The sequence below is a fragment of the Aquarana catesbeiana genome, linkage group LG09 (genome assembly GCF_042186555.1).
Source record: "Aquarana catesbeiana isolate 2022-GZ linkage group LG09, ASM4218655v1, whole genome shotgun sequence".
Lineage (NCBI taxonomy): Eukaryota > Metazoa > Chordata > Amphibia > Anura > Ranidae > Aquarana > Aquarana catesbeiana.
This window is the reverse complement of record NC_133332.1, coordinates 92054197-92068681: the sequence shown is the minus strand read 5'-3', so window position 1 is coordinate 92068681 and position 14485 is coordinate 92054197. Positions and strand designations below refer to the sequence as shown.

The 14485-nt window shown below is 41.7% G+C and overlaps 1 protein-coding gene across 2 annotated transcripts in view; it reads left to right on the top strand.

The window, feature by feature from the left end:
- Nucleotides 1-7891, top strand: part of CSNK2B (casein kinase 2 beta) — a 28868-nt gene extending 20977 nt beyond the window's left edge. For both annotated transcript variants that reach the window (XM_073598983.1, XM_073598982.1), the window contains exons 5-7: nucleotides 4265-4340; nucleotides 5644-5833; nucleotides 7616-7891. In XM_073598983.1, the coding sequence (XP_073455084.1) occupies nucleotides 4265-4340; nucleotides 5644-5833; nucleotides 7616-7706 (357 nt within the window). In that variant the 3' untranslated portion in view covers nucleotides 7707-7891. The remainder of the gene's footprint in view (nucleotides 1-4264; nucleotides 4341-5643; nucleotides 5834-7615) is intronic.
- The last annotated feature ends 6594 nt before the right edge of the window (nucleotides 7892-14485 follow it).

Sequence of the window (14485 nt, the reverse complement as noted above, 5' to 3'; positions counted from 1 at the left end):
TTGTGTGGTTATTAAAGCTCTGGGTCCTCATGAATGAAAATTACAACAGGGTTGTGTTGTCTGTTGTCAGAGAACCTGTTCCACATCAGTGCTAGCCTGTAATTACCGTTCAAACCCTGTTTGACAATTACTTGTTCAAGCAACACTGTTCCCAATTAAAATTTATTTTATCATTGCTTGAGACAGAGCTTTCTTTTGGTGGAATTTTAAAGAGTAAGTAAAGCCTTCCTTTTTTTTTGGTACCTACAGTTAAGCCTATAATAAGGTTTACCTGTAGGTACTGGAAATATCTCCTGAACTTGTACCGTTTAGGAGAAATTTACTATATACACCGACGTCATCTGCGCATGCGCTCTGAAGAAAGGGCCACTGGTGCTCTTTTTTCTGGACCCTGTGCTGTAACAGGCGGCTCCCACTTGCATGCATTTTGAGTAACCTCCCCTCGGCTCTGGCCTATCACAGCGTCCGCGAACCCAGAAGGAACTCCAGGGAAAATGTCAGCTGTCTGTATGCATATTAGCTCATTATGCCTTTTTGTCTTGCAGGTGATTCACAGAGGGGGTGCAGGAGTTAATGGACAGGTCACATACAGTGGGCGGATAGGGATGAAAGGGTTAATGTACAAATGCACAGGTTAGGGGAGGTGAAGAGGTTAATATGCAGGTTAGTACAGTGACAGCATAGAGCTTAGACTTACAGGATAGGAGTGAAAAGGTCAAACAATCCTGTAACCCTGAATAGATGCTGCTGCTGATCTATTCATTATTAGTTTCTCCTTTATCCATTTTAAGAAGGTGTAGGCTTACCAATGTAAAAATATTTACATGAGTTTACATTTTGTGATTGGTCAGTAGAGCGATCAAACAATACAGAGCCGAGGAATGGTTCAGTCATTAACAGGTACAGCTACCACCCAAGGATGATTTCTGCAGTGCTGTTAATAAACTGTACTGCAGAAATGAGTGTCTACAACTATGCAGTTGTTTAACCGCTTCAGATCCGGGCCATTGCCAAATGACGGCAACAGTGCGGATCTAAATTGCTGGGACTACGTCTATTGACGTCATCCCGTGCACGAGCGGCCTGCGTGCCCCCTGCAGGGCGGGCGCAGCGCGCTCGGTGATCAGCGAGTCTGAGACTCACCTGATCACAGATCAGAGTAAGGGGTTGGTCCCGACCCCTTACCACATGATCAGCTGTCAGCCAATGACAGCTGATCATGTGATGTAAACAGAGCCGGTAATCGGCTATTTTTCCTCCTCGCGCTGACAGCGTGAGGAGGAAAAAAAAAACCCGATCACCGGCGGCCGTGATCGGGACATCAGTCCCGATCACGGCGATCTTCTTCTGACACAAAGCAATAGGCAGCAGTGCTGCCTACCAGTGCCCACCAGCGTCACCCATCAGTGCCATCAATCAGCGCCACCCATCAGTACCCACATCAGTGCCACCCATCAGCACCCACATCAGTGCAACCTACCAGTGCCCATCAGTGTCACCTACCAGTGCCCATCAGTACTGCCCATCAGTGCCGCCCATCAGTGGTACCTATCAGTGCCCATCCATGCCGCCTTATCCGTGCCCATCAGTACCACCTTAACCGTGCCTATCAGTGCCGCCTTATCTGTCCCCATCAGTGCCGCCTTATCTGTCCCCATCAGTGCCGCCTTATCTGTCCCCATCAGTGCCGCCTTATCTGTCCCCATCAGTGCCGCCTTATCTGTCCCCATCAGTGCCGCCTTATCTGTCCCCATCAGTGCCGCCTTAACTGTGCCTATCAGTGCCGCCTTAACTGTGCCTATCAGTGCCCACCAGTGCCGCCGCCTCAGCGCATATCAATGAAGGAGAAAAATTACCTGTTTGCAAAATTTTATAACAAACTATTAAACTTTATTTTTTTTTTTTTTCAAAAATTTCCATCTTTTTTTGTTTGTTTAGCAAAAAATAAAAACCCCAGCTGTGATTAAATACCACCAAAAGTAAGCTCTATTTGTGGGAAAAAAATGATAAAAATTTCATTTGGGTACAGTGTTGTATGACCGCGCAATTGTCATTCAAAGTGTGACAGCGCTGAAAGCTCAAAATTGGTCTGGGCAGGAGGGGGGTTTAAGTGCCCAGTAAGCAAGTGGTTAAAGATGTACGGCAGTACATACGTGGTTAAAGATCCCGACCATTTCTGGCTTATTATTTGTGTGAAGTGCTGATGTGCCTTTTCTGCAGTAACTGGAGCTCTGGGTTTCCAAAGATAATGGTCAACTCTGCCACAACAAGCTAATGTCTTGTGACCAGTACTCCAGTGTCACATGAACAGCATCTTAAAGGAGAAGCAGGGTGGATAAAAATCGATGATTTAAAAAAAAAAAAATCAGATTTTTATTTTAAATCAGATTTTTTTTTTTCTCAAATTGTATTTTAATAAAATGATTTTGAAGTAAAAATCTATCTATCTATCTTATACACATAGAGGGAGCCAAGATAAATTTGACGCTATCTGGAAAAGCTGGGTAGAGGCCTGGGACAATGAAAATGAAAGATGAATCAATATGGGAGAGGGACAATGTTGGGTCTGGGTAGAGGATGGGAAGACAGGGGGGGGGGGGGCTTTTGGGGTCGCGGGGGGGGGAGATACAGCAGGGGGAGGAAATCTATTTTTGTTGTCGTTGGGTTTTGCCCCCTTCTTTTTTTTTTTCTTTTCTTTTTTTTTTTGGGGCGGGTGAATGTTAGAAGTAAGATTATGTATCTGGAATAAAATGTATGGAGAAATGTATAACTTGTACTGCTATGAAAAGAATAAAAAAAGTACTGAAAAAAAAAAAAAAAAAAAAAAAATCTATCTAAAGATAGCTTTCTATTTAAGATGCATTAATAATTTAGTTTATTCAGCATGAATTGGAGCTTAGTTATGTAGCATGAGGCTGTATATTCTGTAATAGTTACATTTTTAGTAAACTCATTCAATGAATCCAAGCTCTGCAAGCTGAGATAACATTCACTGGCAGTGTTATTGTTTTAATTAAATAAAATAATTTGAGTCATTCTCCAACTATGTGTGATTCACCTATTAACCTAAAATCGGTTCTGATATCGCTGTTTTACTAACCTGACAGCTTATTATTCTAAATCAGAAACCTTCATTTTGTTTGCAAATATTAAAGATTCTAACTACCAGCAAGAATAAGTCCTTACATTTAAAGAGCACCTGTCATTTCAGATCCATCATAGCAGCGCCTGTTAGCGGGCATCCACTCCCCTGCTGCCGCCACATCCCTCACCTTGTCGTGTCACTGCCGCATCACCAGTCAATCCCATTAATGTGACTGTCGGTGAGTCAACAGCGGGTCAGAGGAGGAGCCGCTAAGGGACACAGATGACAGTTGCTCTTTAAAAATTATGATTTAAATCAAGTTGATTTAAATTGATCCTTTTTAGTAGTGATTTAAATCAAATCCACCCTGAGGAGAAGTACAGCTAAAACTCGTTTGGCTGTACTTCTCCTGTGGATCACAGAAGTGCAGTTCTGCACTCCTATGACCCGTTTTCAGCAGACAGCGGGCTGAAGTCCGCTGTCTGACGTCACAGAGCCAGTCCAGATCGCAACACTGGAGTCTGTATCCGCCCACACGCCTGGCCTGGCACCTGGTTCAGCCTCTCAGCGAGCTGCTGAGAGCCTGAGCGGGGCAGAGAGCGGCGACTGAAAGTCAGCCGCCGCTCTCTGCTTGGGAAGCTGTGAGAACTGAACGATCGGCGAAGTTAGATCGCTCGGTTCTTAGTGTTTGAGCTGTCGGGGGACCGATCCTGCAGCCACCTAGGTAAGTATAAATCTGCAAAAACCCCTTACTTCTCTTTAAAGAAAATTGAGGGACTGGTTACTGAGGCAAAAGTAATTCCTATAATGCTTCTTTTACAGTCTTTTGCATGCTAAAGGTCTGAGTTTGGAGAATATTTGCCCTCGCTTATTTCTGGTGACGAGAAAACACCCGGAAGTTGGTGGGTCTTCCATTGACTATTGTCAGCAGGACCGAAGTCCCCCCACTGGAAGTTTTCCCATCCTCTCTTCTTCTGATGGAAACTGATGATGGAGTTTTACCTCACGTTGGGTCCTGGTGATAATTGTTAGCTGTACAGAAGTTAGGGGTGAATTTCCACAATGGAGACTCAGACAGAAGCTTTTGCAATGTATCCAAAAATTTTATAAATGGCCAGAGATTGGAATTCCACTTTAATGGCTGTAATGTCTTACATGTTTTGTATTCTGTTCCTGCAGTTGGAGAAGTATCAGCAGGGAGACTTTGGCTATTGTCCCCGTGTTTACTGTGAGAACCAGCCCATGCTGCCAATCGGTGAGTGCACTTCTTCTCCAATTCTCCTTCCTGTTCTCAAATGTTCACCTCTTTGCTGCACAGGTTGTATATAAAAGTGAACCTCTCCCCTCAATGTCATTCCTTTCATGTCAATAGTAAATTAATATTCAATAACAATGAAGCACTCCTTCATAAAACAAATTACCAAATGTTGCATATACACAACAATGCACATAAATTATGTAATCAACATATATCATGTGCAGTAAATTAAATAAAAAAACATGAAAACAGTCCCATATATCATTCAGTTTGGTTGTAAGTGACCAGAAAAAAGACCACCACAGTTCATGTGTCTCTAATAAACCGAAATCTTCCACCATAGGCTGCCATCAAAGAATATCACCCACGTGCCCAATTGGGTTTCTCCTAAGGTTGCCACCTCATCCCTTTAAACCTGAACACATATTAATTACACAGGTTCTGTGGCTAATTAATGTGGTAATTAAACTTGGTGCTTTATCTGCATTAAATTAGCCTCAGAACCTGTGTAATTCATGTGTATACAGTTTAAAGGGATAAGGCGGCAACCCTAGTTTCTCCCCACATGATGCGGTGGACCCCTTTAAAATAAATAAGGTGGTCAGAAGCAATTTTAATCACATAGATCAGCAGCACACAGGTCACGTCTCAATATTGCGCAGCTCTTGCACAACAAAAGATCAGAGATATATGCAAAGCCAATCCAATAGTGAAGTATTGCCAGTGAATTTTTAATAAAAAATAAAAATAAAAAGGAGTAACACCCACAAATACGCAGAGACACATACAAGTGCCTTCGTACAGCATGCATATACATAGTGTAGCTCTGTCAGTTCAACAAAATGGCACCTGGCCCCTCCCAGCATGATGTCATCACACAGATCCCGCCTAAGGTAATTTTTTTATGGAGGAGCGCTTCACTGTTATTGGGTATACATTTATTAAGACTAGTATGGTGATTGCACTGTGGAGTGATTGCTGTTCTTTGACATTTTTTGCATTCCATTTATTTTTTATGGGAGTGTTGTAGCATGGGTTTTTTTGCACTAAAAAGTAGATTAATATTGCTGATTTGAGTGGCTTTTCTAGTTTTAGACCATTTTATGCTGATATAGGTGGATTCTCTGAAAGTTCTTGATGATAAATGTTTGTGTAATTCATGTAATATCTATTTACAGCTTTATTAAGGTAATTTTTTACAGTACGTAGTGGTAGTGTTTGGTTCTTTTTCCATTTGTTTGAAAACGTGATTGTAGATGAACTCCCGATAACCACCCTCTGCTCACTTCTTGTACCTCAGGTCTTTCCGACATTCCCGGTGAAGCTATGGTAAAGCTGTATTGCCCCAAATGTATGGACGTTTACACCCCAAAGTCCTCCCGCCATCATCACACAGATGGAGCATATTTTGGCACTGGATTCCCCCATATGCTGTTTATGGTTCACCCAGAGTATCGACCCAAGAGACCTGCCAATCAGTTTGTTCCTAGGTAAGTTGTTGAATGCTATGAGGAATGTGCTAGATCTTGTGTGACAGTGTGGGTGAGATCTGTAAATAAGATGAAAATGTCTACAAAATTCAAATGAAACTTCCCTGTATCGATTGTATTAGTGAAACTGCAAAGATGCATACAGCATTGCTGGTCATCATCACTCTAGAATGGAATGACTGGTTTATAAATGGAGAGCTACAAGACTTTTAGACTCTCTGTTCTTAAAAGCTCATGTATTTTTAATTGCAAAGTAATAACTCACTGTAATTTCACGAGTACAGCTTAGTGCAGTATGTGCAAGGACGTTTCAAGCTGACATAGGCAAAAGCTTCCTTTTTTGTGACATTCTAAACCTGTATGCTTGGTAAAACACTGCATACATTTGGGCAGCATTGGAAAAAGATTTTGGATTTGTACATTGCATGCTTTGGTAAAGTGACTATCGCTTCCCAAAGAAAAGCCATAAAGTAACACTGCAATAGAAGACCATGAATACGTGCTCCTCTGGTGGGCGGCGAGTCTGAAGTTTGCTGTACCCTAGGAACCTCAGCAGTCGGCAGGGGGTGCAGGTATTCAACATTCCCAGGACTTGAATGCTAAAGCATGTGTATTTGGTCTTATTTAAAAAAAAAAATATATATATATATATATATATATATATATATATATATATATATATATATATATATATATATATATATATATATATATATAATGTATGTGTGAAATCAAGTCTCTTCAAATACATTTATCTTTTCTACTTGAATGATGAATTTGTGCCACAGTATGGGTTTGGCTTTTTAATCCTGTGAGATGTTAGCACGCAGGCACGAGCAGCCCGGCACTACATCTTTACTGGGTAGACTGTAGACCATGCTAGAGGCCTCCTTTTGCTGTCAGAGGAGGCAAGTAGGGACCTGTAGGGGGGATAACTCAGCTTGGTGTATAGGGGTTTAGGAAGGGGGACAGAGTTTTTTTTTTAATGCATGATGAACACTTTTAAGTACTCCGTTAAGAATCATGATTATGGGTCCAATTTTTCCATTGCAGCACTGCTAATCGGGGCACTGATGGGGCGGCAGCCCTGCTAATCGGGGCACTGATGGGGCGGCAGCCCTGCTAATCGGGGCACTGATGGGGCGGCAGCCCTGCTAATCGGGGCACTGATGGGGCGGCAGCACTGCTAATCGGGGCACTGATGATCCATGCCCTAATTATCCGTGTAAACAATGTACTGACAGGCTGGCCGGTTAACAGCTCTCCTTTGCTCTCGGACACAGTGTGGGAGGAAAGGGCTGCCAAAAACTGTCCAATCTGTTTACATGTGATCAGCTATGATTTGACACAGCTGATCACATGGTAAAGAGCCGCTGTGATTGTCCCTATACCCTGATCAGTGATCAGCTGTGTCCCAAGGACACAGCGGTCACAGAGTGCGCCCGATACGTGCCGCAGGAGGCGTGGAGGACATCTGTGGACAACTGTGCTATAGCTGTTTTGGCTATAGCATAGTCGGGAAGTGGTTAAATTCATTTTGGGTAGCGTTGCATGACACAGTAATTGTCAGTCAAGCCATCACCCCTCTGAAAAATGGTCTGGAAAGGCAGGGGGGTGTGACATGCTGATATTCTGGTGTTTTCATCAATGCTGTTACATTGAACTATTGGTGGTGCTGGGGTGTAAATGGTGTAAAGACAAAAAACCTAAAGTGAATGATTGTAGTCGCTCCTATACAGGCTTTTCTGTTTGTATAACTTTTTTTTTTATGCCTTATTTTAGGTTATATGGCTTCAAAATCCACCCTATGGCATACCAGCTTCAGCTTCAGGCAGCCAGTAACTTCAAAAGTCCTGTGAAGACCATGCGTTGAGACACACTTAATAATACGGTTTCAAGATGAGGCCTGGTGTGACCCCCTAAGTCTCATCGTAGTGCACCAGTCAAGGAGCTACGTCTTTTTCAGTGTATGGTTTCCCACCCCTGTTTTGATTTTAGTCCTGTTAAAAGTGTTCATATTACCCAAAGATGTGGGGGAATAAACTTCTATAGGATGGACCTTTTTGTTGTCTTTGTGTGTCAGATGGATGTCATCATTTGGTAAGGCTGATGTCACAATAGGCTGACTTTTTCAGCACTTTACCTAATAAAAAAAACACATCTTTGCCTGCTCTCTGCTGAACTACATCAGCTCACCTGACTATGACCAGGGATTGCTTTTGCTAAGTATACGAAGAATAAAGTACATTCCAAAAACACTATTCTTTTAACGACTTAGGCCCCGGACCATTTGGCTGCCCACAGACCAGAGCACTTTTTGCGATTCAGCACTGCGTTGCTTTAACTGACAATTGCGCAATCGTGCGAAGTGGCTCCCAAACAAAATTGATATCCTTTTTTCCTCCACAAATAGAGCTTTCTTTTGGTGGTATTTGATCATCTTTGCGGTTTTTATTTTTTGCGCTATAAACAAAAAAAAGCGTCAATTTTGAAAAATAACACAATAATTTTTTACTTTTTGCTATAATAAATATCCCCAAAAAATATATTAAAAAAACATTTTTTTTCCTCGGTTTAGGCCGATATGTATTCTACATATTTTTGGTAAAAAAAATCGCAATAAGCATTTTTTGATTGGTTTGCGGAAAAGTTATAGCGTCTACAAAATAGGGGATAGTTTTATGGCATTTTTATTATTAATATTTTTTTTTTTTACTAGTAATGGCGGCGATCAGTGATTTCTTATCGTGACAGATTGGACACTTTTGGCTCGATTTTGGGACCATTCACATTTATACAGCAATCGGTGCAATTAAAAATACATTGATTACTGTGTAAATGTGACTGGCAGTGAAGAAGGGTTAACCACTAGGTGGCGCTGTAGGGGTTAAGTGTGTCCTAGGGAGTGATTCTAACTGTGGGGGGGAGGGGCTACGTGTGGCACGACACTGAATAACCCCTCCCGATTACAGGGAGCTGTGATCAGTGTCCTGTCACTAGGCAGAACGGGGAAATGCTTTTTTACATCAGCATTTCTCCATTCTTCCTCTCCAAGAGACGATCGCGGGGGGACCCGCGATCACAGTTGCGGCGCACGCCCGCAATCTGCTTCTTAAAGGGCAACATACTGGTACGTTAATCTGCCTGTAACCTGCTCTTCTGCCAACGTATATCGGCGTGAGCCGGTCGGCAAGCAGTTAACTATTGGATTACTGATGGGGAGGGTGATCTCTATTAAAAGTTAACGTCCACCAAAACTTTAATTAAATTTTTTGCATGAGCATTGGTGTGCCGAATTGCACGCTAGCATCTCATTCCTTGCAGAGACCCCAGCTGAAATCTCCTTCTACCAAATATCTCCAGTGCTAAAAAAAAAAAATGCTATAACAATTCCAACCTAAATGAGACTGTCATCCTCTCCTAATCATTTTTCATTATTTCAGAATAAACTTGGTACAAGGAAGTCTGGATGTAAGTGGCTGACACCCTTATTATGCCTTTGAAGGTTTCTGTTGGAATATGTCAAAGATATAAGTATAGGTTGGGTTACTCAACTCGTCGCTACTTATCCAAACATGATCGTTTTTTGGTGCAGTGGCCCCTTAAAGTGACCCTATCACTAACTGTAAAAACATGCTCTAGACATATATGTATGTGTGTGTATGTATGTGTGGTGTGTGTGTATGTATGTGTATATACACACACCACACCACATCACATCACATCACAAGTATTAATGGCAGAAAGACTTGAGGGGAATCCCCCTACTAAATGTGTAGGACTTTAACCACTTCAGCCCCGTAAGGTTTACTTTCCCTCATGACCAGGCCATTTTTTGCGATACGGCACTGTGTTACTTTAACTGACAATTGTTTGATCGTGCGACGCTATACACAAATAACATTTTTATGTCCTATTTTTTTTTTTTCCCCACAAATAAAGCTTTCTTTTGGTGGTATTTGATTACCTCTGTGGTTATTTTTTGCGCTATAAACAAAAAAAGACCGACCATTTTGAAAAAAAACAATTTTTTAGTTTCTGCTATGAAACCTATCCAATAAAAAAAAAATCGAATTTCTTCATCAGTTTAGGCCAATATGTATTCTGCTACATATTTTTGTTAAAAAAAAAACAAAAAAACTCCAATAAGCGTGTATTGATTAGTTAAAGTTAGTGTCTACAAACTTTGGGATATTTTTATGGAGTTTTATTTGATTTTTTTACTAGTTATGTTGGTGATCAGCGATTTTGCAGCAGATAAATCTGATGCCTAACTGACACTTTTTGGGACCAGTGACACTAATACAGTGATCGGTGCTAAATAATAACACTGTAACTGTACTAATGACACTGGCAGGGAAGGGGTTAACATCAGGGGCGTTCAAAGGTTTAAGTGTGCCCCTAGGGAGTGCTTTCTAACTTGGGAAAGGGGGGGGGGTATGCTGTGACTGGAGGAGCACAGAGATCCGTGTTTTTGCTTAGCAGGAACACATCTCAATCTTCCTCCCTCACAGACCCGCCGTTCTGCCTTTCCTGTGAGCGGTGGCCACGGTACCCGCTGATTGGCTCCTGCTGTGTCAAATCACAGCAGAAGCAGTTTGCCCCAGACCCACTGCACGACATCACGTACCTGTACATGATTTCATGCGGGAGGGGCCACCCTGCCGCAGTATATTTGCGTGGGGTGGGTGGTCCTTAAGTGGTTAATGGCTGTGAAGTTGTCAGTGAGGTAACACATCAGTCAACTATTAAGTAGAAAGTAAAAAAAAAAAAACAGCTTTATTATACAATGCAGCTATTAGGTCCAGTTGACCATGCAAGTTTTATATTTAAACATTACAGTGATGAGAATACAACAATCAGGTTAAGCAGCTTAACAGAGTTGATATTTATAGTTCAAGATATTCTGTTCCAATTCGTTTCGCAGAATAAATTTGCATCCTTAGGGAACTCCAATATATTTCTGGAAAATCTTCATTCCAAAGATGTTGGGTATTTACACAATTAAAAAATACATACATGATCCCATTATAAATCGGAACAAACGTGCTCTCACCATCAGTATATGCAATTAGTTATATTTTTTTACTGCAGTTCAAACGGACTGGAACGTGGCTTGCCTTGTCGGTTCAACCACTTCAGCCCTGGAAGATTTGGCTGCTAAATGATCAGGCCATTTTTTGCGATTTGGCACTGCGTCGCTTTAACAGACAATTGCACAGTCCTGCGACGCTGTACCCAAACAAAATTGACGTCCTTTTTTCTTCCCCACAAATAGAGCTTTCTTTTGGTATTTGATCACCTTTGCGGTTTTTATTTTTTGCGCTATAAACAAGAGCGACAATTTAAAGAAAAAAAAAAAAACTGTCTTTTACTTTTTGCTATTATATCCCACATTTTTGATCAAAAAAAATAAGTTTTTGCTCAGTATAGGCCGATATGTATCCCACATATTTTTGCTAAAAAAAAATCGCAATAAGCGTATATTGATTGGTTTGTGCAAAAGTTATAGCATCTACAAAATGGGGGATAGATTTATGGCATTTTTAATATTATTATTTTTTTTTTTTTTTACTAGTAAAGGTGGCGATCTGTGATTTGCGATTTTTATCGGGACTGCGACATTATGGCGGACACATCGGACACTTTTGACACATTTTTGAAACCATTGACAATTATATAGCGATCAGCACTATATAAGTGCACTGATTACTGTGTAAGTGTCACTGGCAGGGAAGGGGTTAACTGTTATCTGACTGTGTGTTCTAACTGTGGGGGGAGGGGACTGTCTAGGGGGAGGAGAGAGATCGGTGTTCATACATAGTATGAACACACAATTTATCTCCCCTTCCCTGAAAGAACCGGGATCTGTGTGTTTACACACACAGATCCCGGTTCTCGCCCTGTCACGAGCAATTGGCTCCGTGTACACCCGTTGCGCGCCCCTAGTGGCCAAAAGGCTAAGCGACGTAACATAACGTTGTTTCGCCCAGCCGTGCCATTCTGGTCGGCAAGAGGCTAAACTACAGCGAATAAATAGGACTTCCTGGTGTAAGTGGATTTCAAGGATGCCTACCTGCACATCCCTATTTGATTTATGTATTTATTTTTATATCCCGTGGCTTCTATGATTTGTCATGGAGCATCATTGCTAATAGCTTGTATAGCGTTGCCATTCAGTTTTTCTACTGCTCTAGGGTGTTTGTTCTAGTTCTGAGGACCTTAGGTCTCCCCATAGTGTAATACCTGGGCAACCCTCTTCTTCAAGAGCAATTAGATCAGACCTTGACGTCCAATATCCATCGGAGAGTGCAAGTTTTGGAAGGGTTGATACTGAAATTCCAGAAGTCAGCCTTGGTCCAAATGCAACATCTGGAATACTCGGGCCTAGTCCTGGACGCAGCTCAGTTAAAGGTGTTTCAGGAAAAGTACCTTCTCCATTCTCAGGGGTAGTTGTTAAGGCCTCTGGAAAGTTCTTCAATTTGCTTCTGCATGAGGGTACTGGGGAAGATGGTTGTCACCTTTTTAATGCGTTTCTGTATGCCCAGTTCCACTCCAGAGAGTTGAAACGCAAATATTTTTGTCAGCTTTGGGCAAAAGCCAGCAATCCTTGGACCTGCCCATGCATCTGAATCCCTGGAGTGGTTGATTTCATCCCAGGTGCTGGATGCGTGAAAGTTGTTCCTTTAGCAGGTATTTTCGCAGGTTCCGACGACTGTCAGCCTGGGGGGGTGTTCTAGAACACCTTTTGATTCAGGGAAATTGGAGGAGCAAAAATTGCTAATGAACGTGCTGGAAATTTGGGTGATTTAGCTGACATTGGTCAGTCTGCCTCACCCAGTTTGAGTGCAGTTGGACAATAGCGATGGCATAGATCAGTCACCAGGGAGGGACTAGAAGTTACGCCACTGAAGAGGAGGCAAGCATGATCTTGTCCTGGGCAGAACTGCATGTTCCTTTTCTCTCTGCCATGTACATTACAGGCATGTAAAATTGTCAGATGGATTTCTTTTGTGGTCAGTGGCTCAATTTGTGTGAGTGAGCCCTTCACCTGGACGGTGTTCAAAGATCTTAACCAGAGGTGGGAGACACCGGATGTGGATCTTCTGGTTTCTAGATTCAAGCTGGACATTATTTTCCTTCCACTTCACAATCATGTGACACTTTGTGCTGGTCTATCATATAAAATACATTTACGTTTGTGGTTGTAACGTGGCAAAATGTGGAAAATTTCAAGGGGTATGAATACCTTTTTAAGGCACTGTAGAGCCTTTTGTGTTCCTTCATCGGGGTAAGAATGTGCACATGCCTCTGCACTCCTTCTTTTTTTTTTTTTTGCCTATGGTGGTATGTTCCTCCTACCTGAACCAGGATGTTGTGTTGTTGCCATCATTTTGTGCTAATCCAAAACACCCCAAGGAAAGGGTTCTTCGCTCCTTGAATGAGGTCCATGCTGTGTGGTTAAACTTGAAGTCTATATGGTTCATTTTGACAGTCTGATTCTTTGGGGTTGATTTACTAAAACTGGAGAGTACAAAATCAGGTGCTGCTCTGTATGGTAGTCGATCAGCTTCTAACTTCAGCTTTTTTAATTAAGCTTTGACAATAAAACCTGGAAGCCTAGGGGGGTATGGGGCAGCACAATATCTTGGGCCAGCCCTACAAGTATCTCTGCCCTCTTTTTGTGTTCCCCATTGTTAAACTAAGACTGTGCTGTGCTGGGAGGGGTTATGCCTGGGTGGAAATACCTGACAAGTTTTGTATGGGTATGAAGAAACCTTGTATCCTGTGATATAATCCAAGAAGAGGATTTTACAGGTAAACCAAAAATCCTAATTTTTACATGTATGGCCACTTAAAATGGCTGAAAATTTGCTTACCAGGTCGGTGTAAATGAAGGTAGCAGCAGGGAGAAAATCTCAGTCACTAGAGACTAGGGATGGTGCTGGGCATGCTATGCCTATGAAGGAGTGGTCAACCTCCCACTTGCAGGTGGTACCCATGAATAAATGTTCTGTCACTATGCAAAGCACTTTACACATTAAACTTGTATAAATATTAAGTATAACTCTAAATGCAAGTTTTCAGTACACAGCATTGGTCCCCACAACCCCTTTGTACATCAGCTGCTTAAAAAAAAAAAATGCAATAGAAAAGAACTGCATATGCTGACTAAATGAGTCCCTTTAAAGCAAAGCTGGCGACTTAGGCTCCATTCACACTAGCGCGTTTTTTGATGCATTTTGCATTTTGCAGAAATGCATGGGAATTTTTTAACATGGGTTCCTATGGAACATGTTCACATCAATGCTTTTTTGTATCTCTGCGTTTTTGGAAAGGGTCGGGGACTTTTTTTCATGCAAAAAGCAGCGTTTTGCATGTAATGGATTTCAATGGACAAGCATCAAAAACGCAAGTGCACCGTTTTTTGCAGCGTTTTTGGTGCGTTTTTGGTGCGTTTTTGCCGTTTTTTTATTTTATTTTTTTTTTTTTGTAATTTTTTTTTTTTTGTAATTTTTTTTTAAGACTGTAAAAAAAAATGAAAAAAAAAAAAAAAAAAAAAACGCAAAAACGCGGCAAAAACGCCGCAAAAACGCGACAAAAACGCTGCTCAAAAACGTGGCAAGCATGAAAAAAAACCCTCCAAAAACG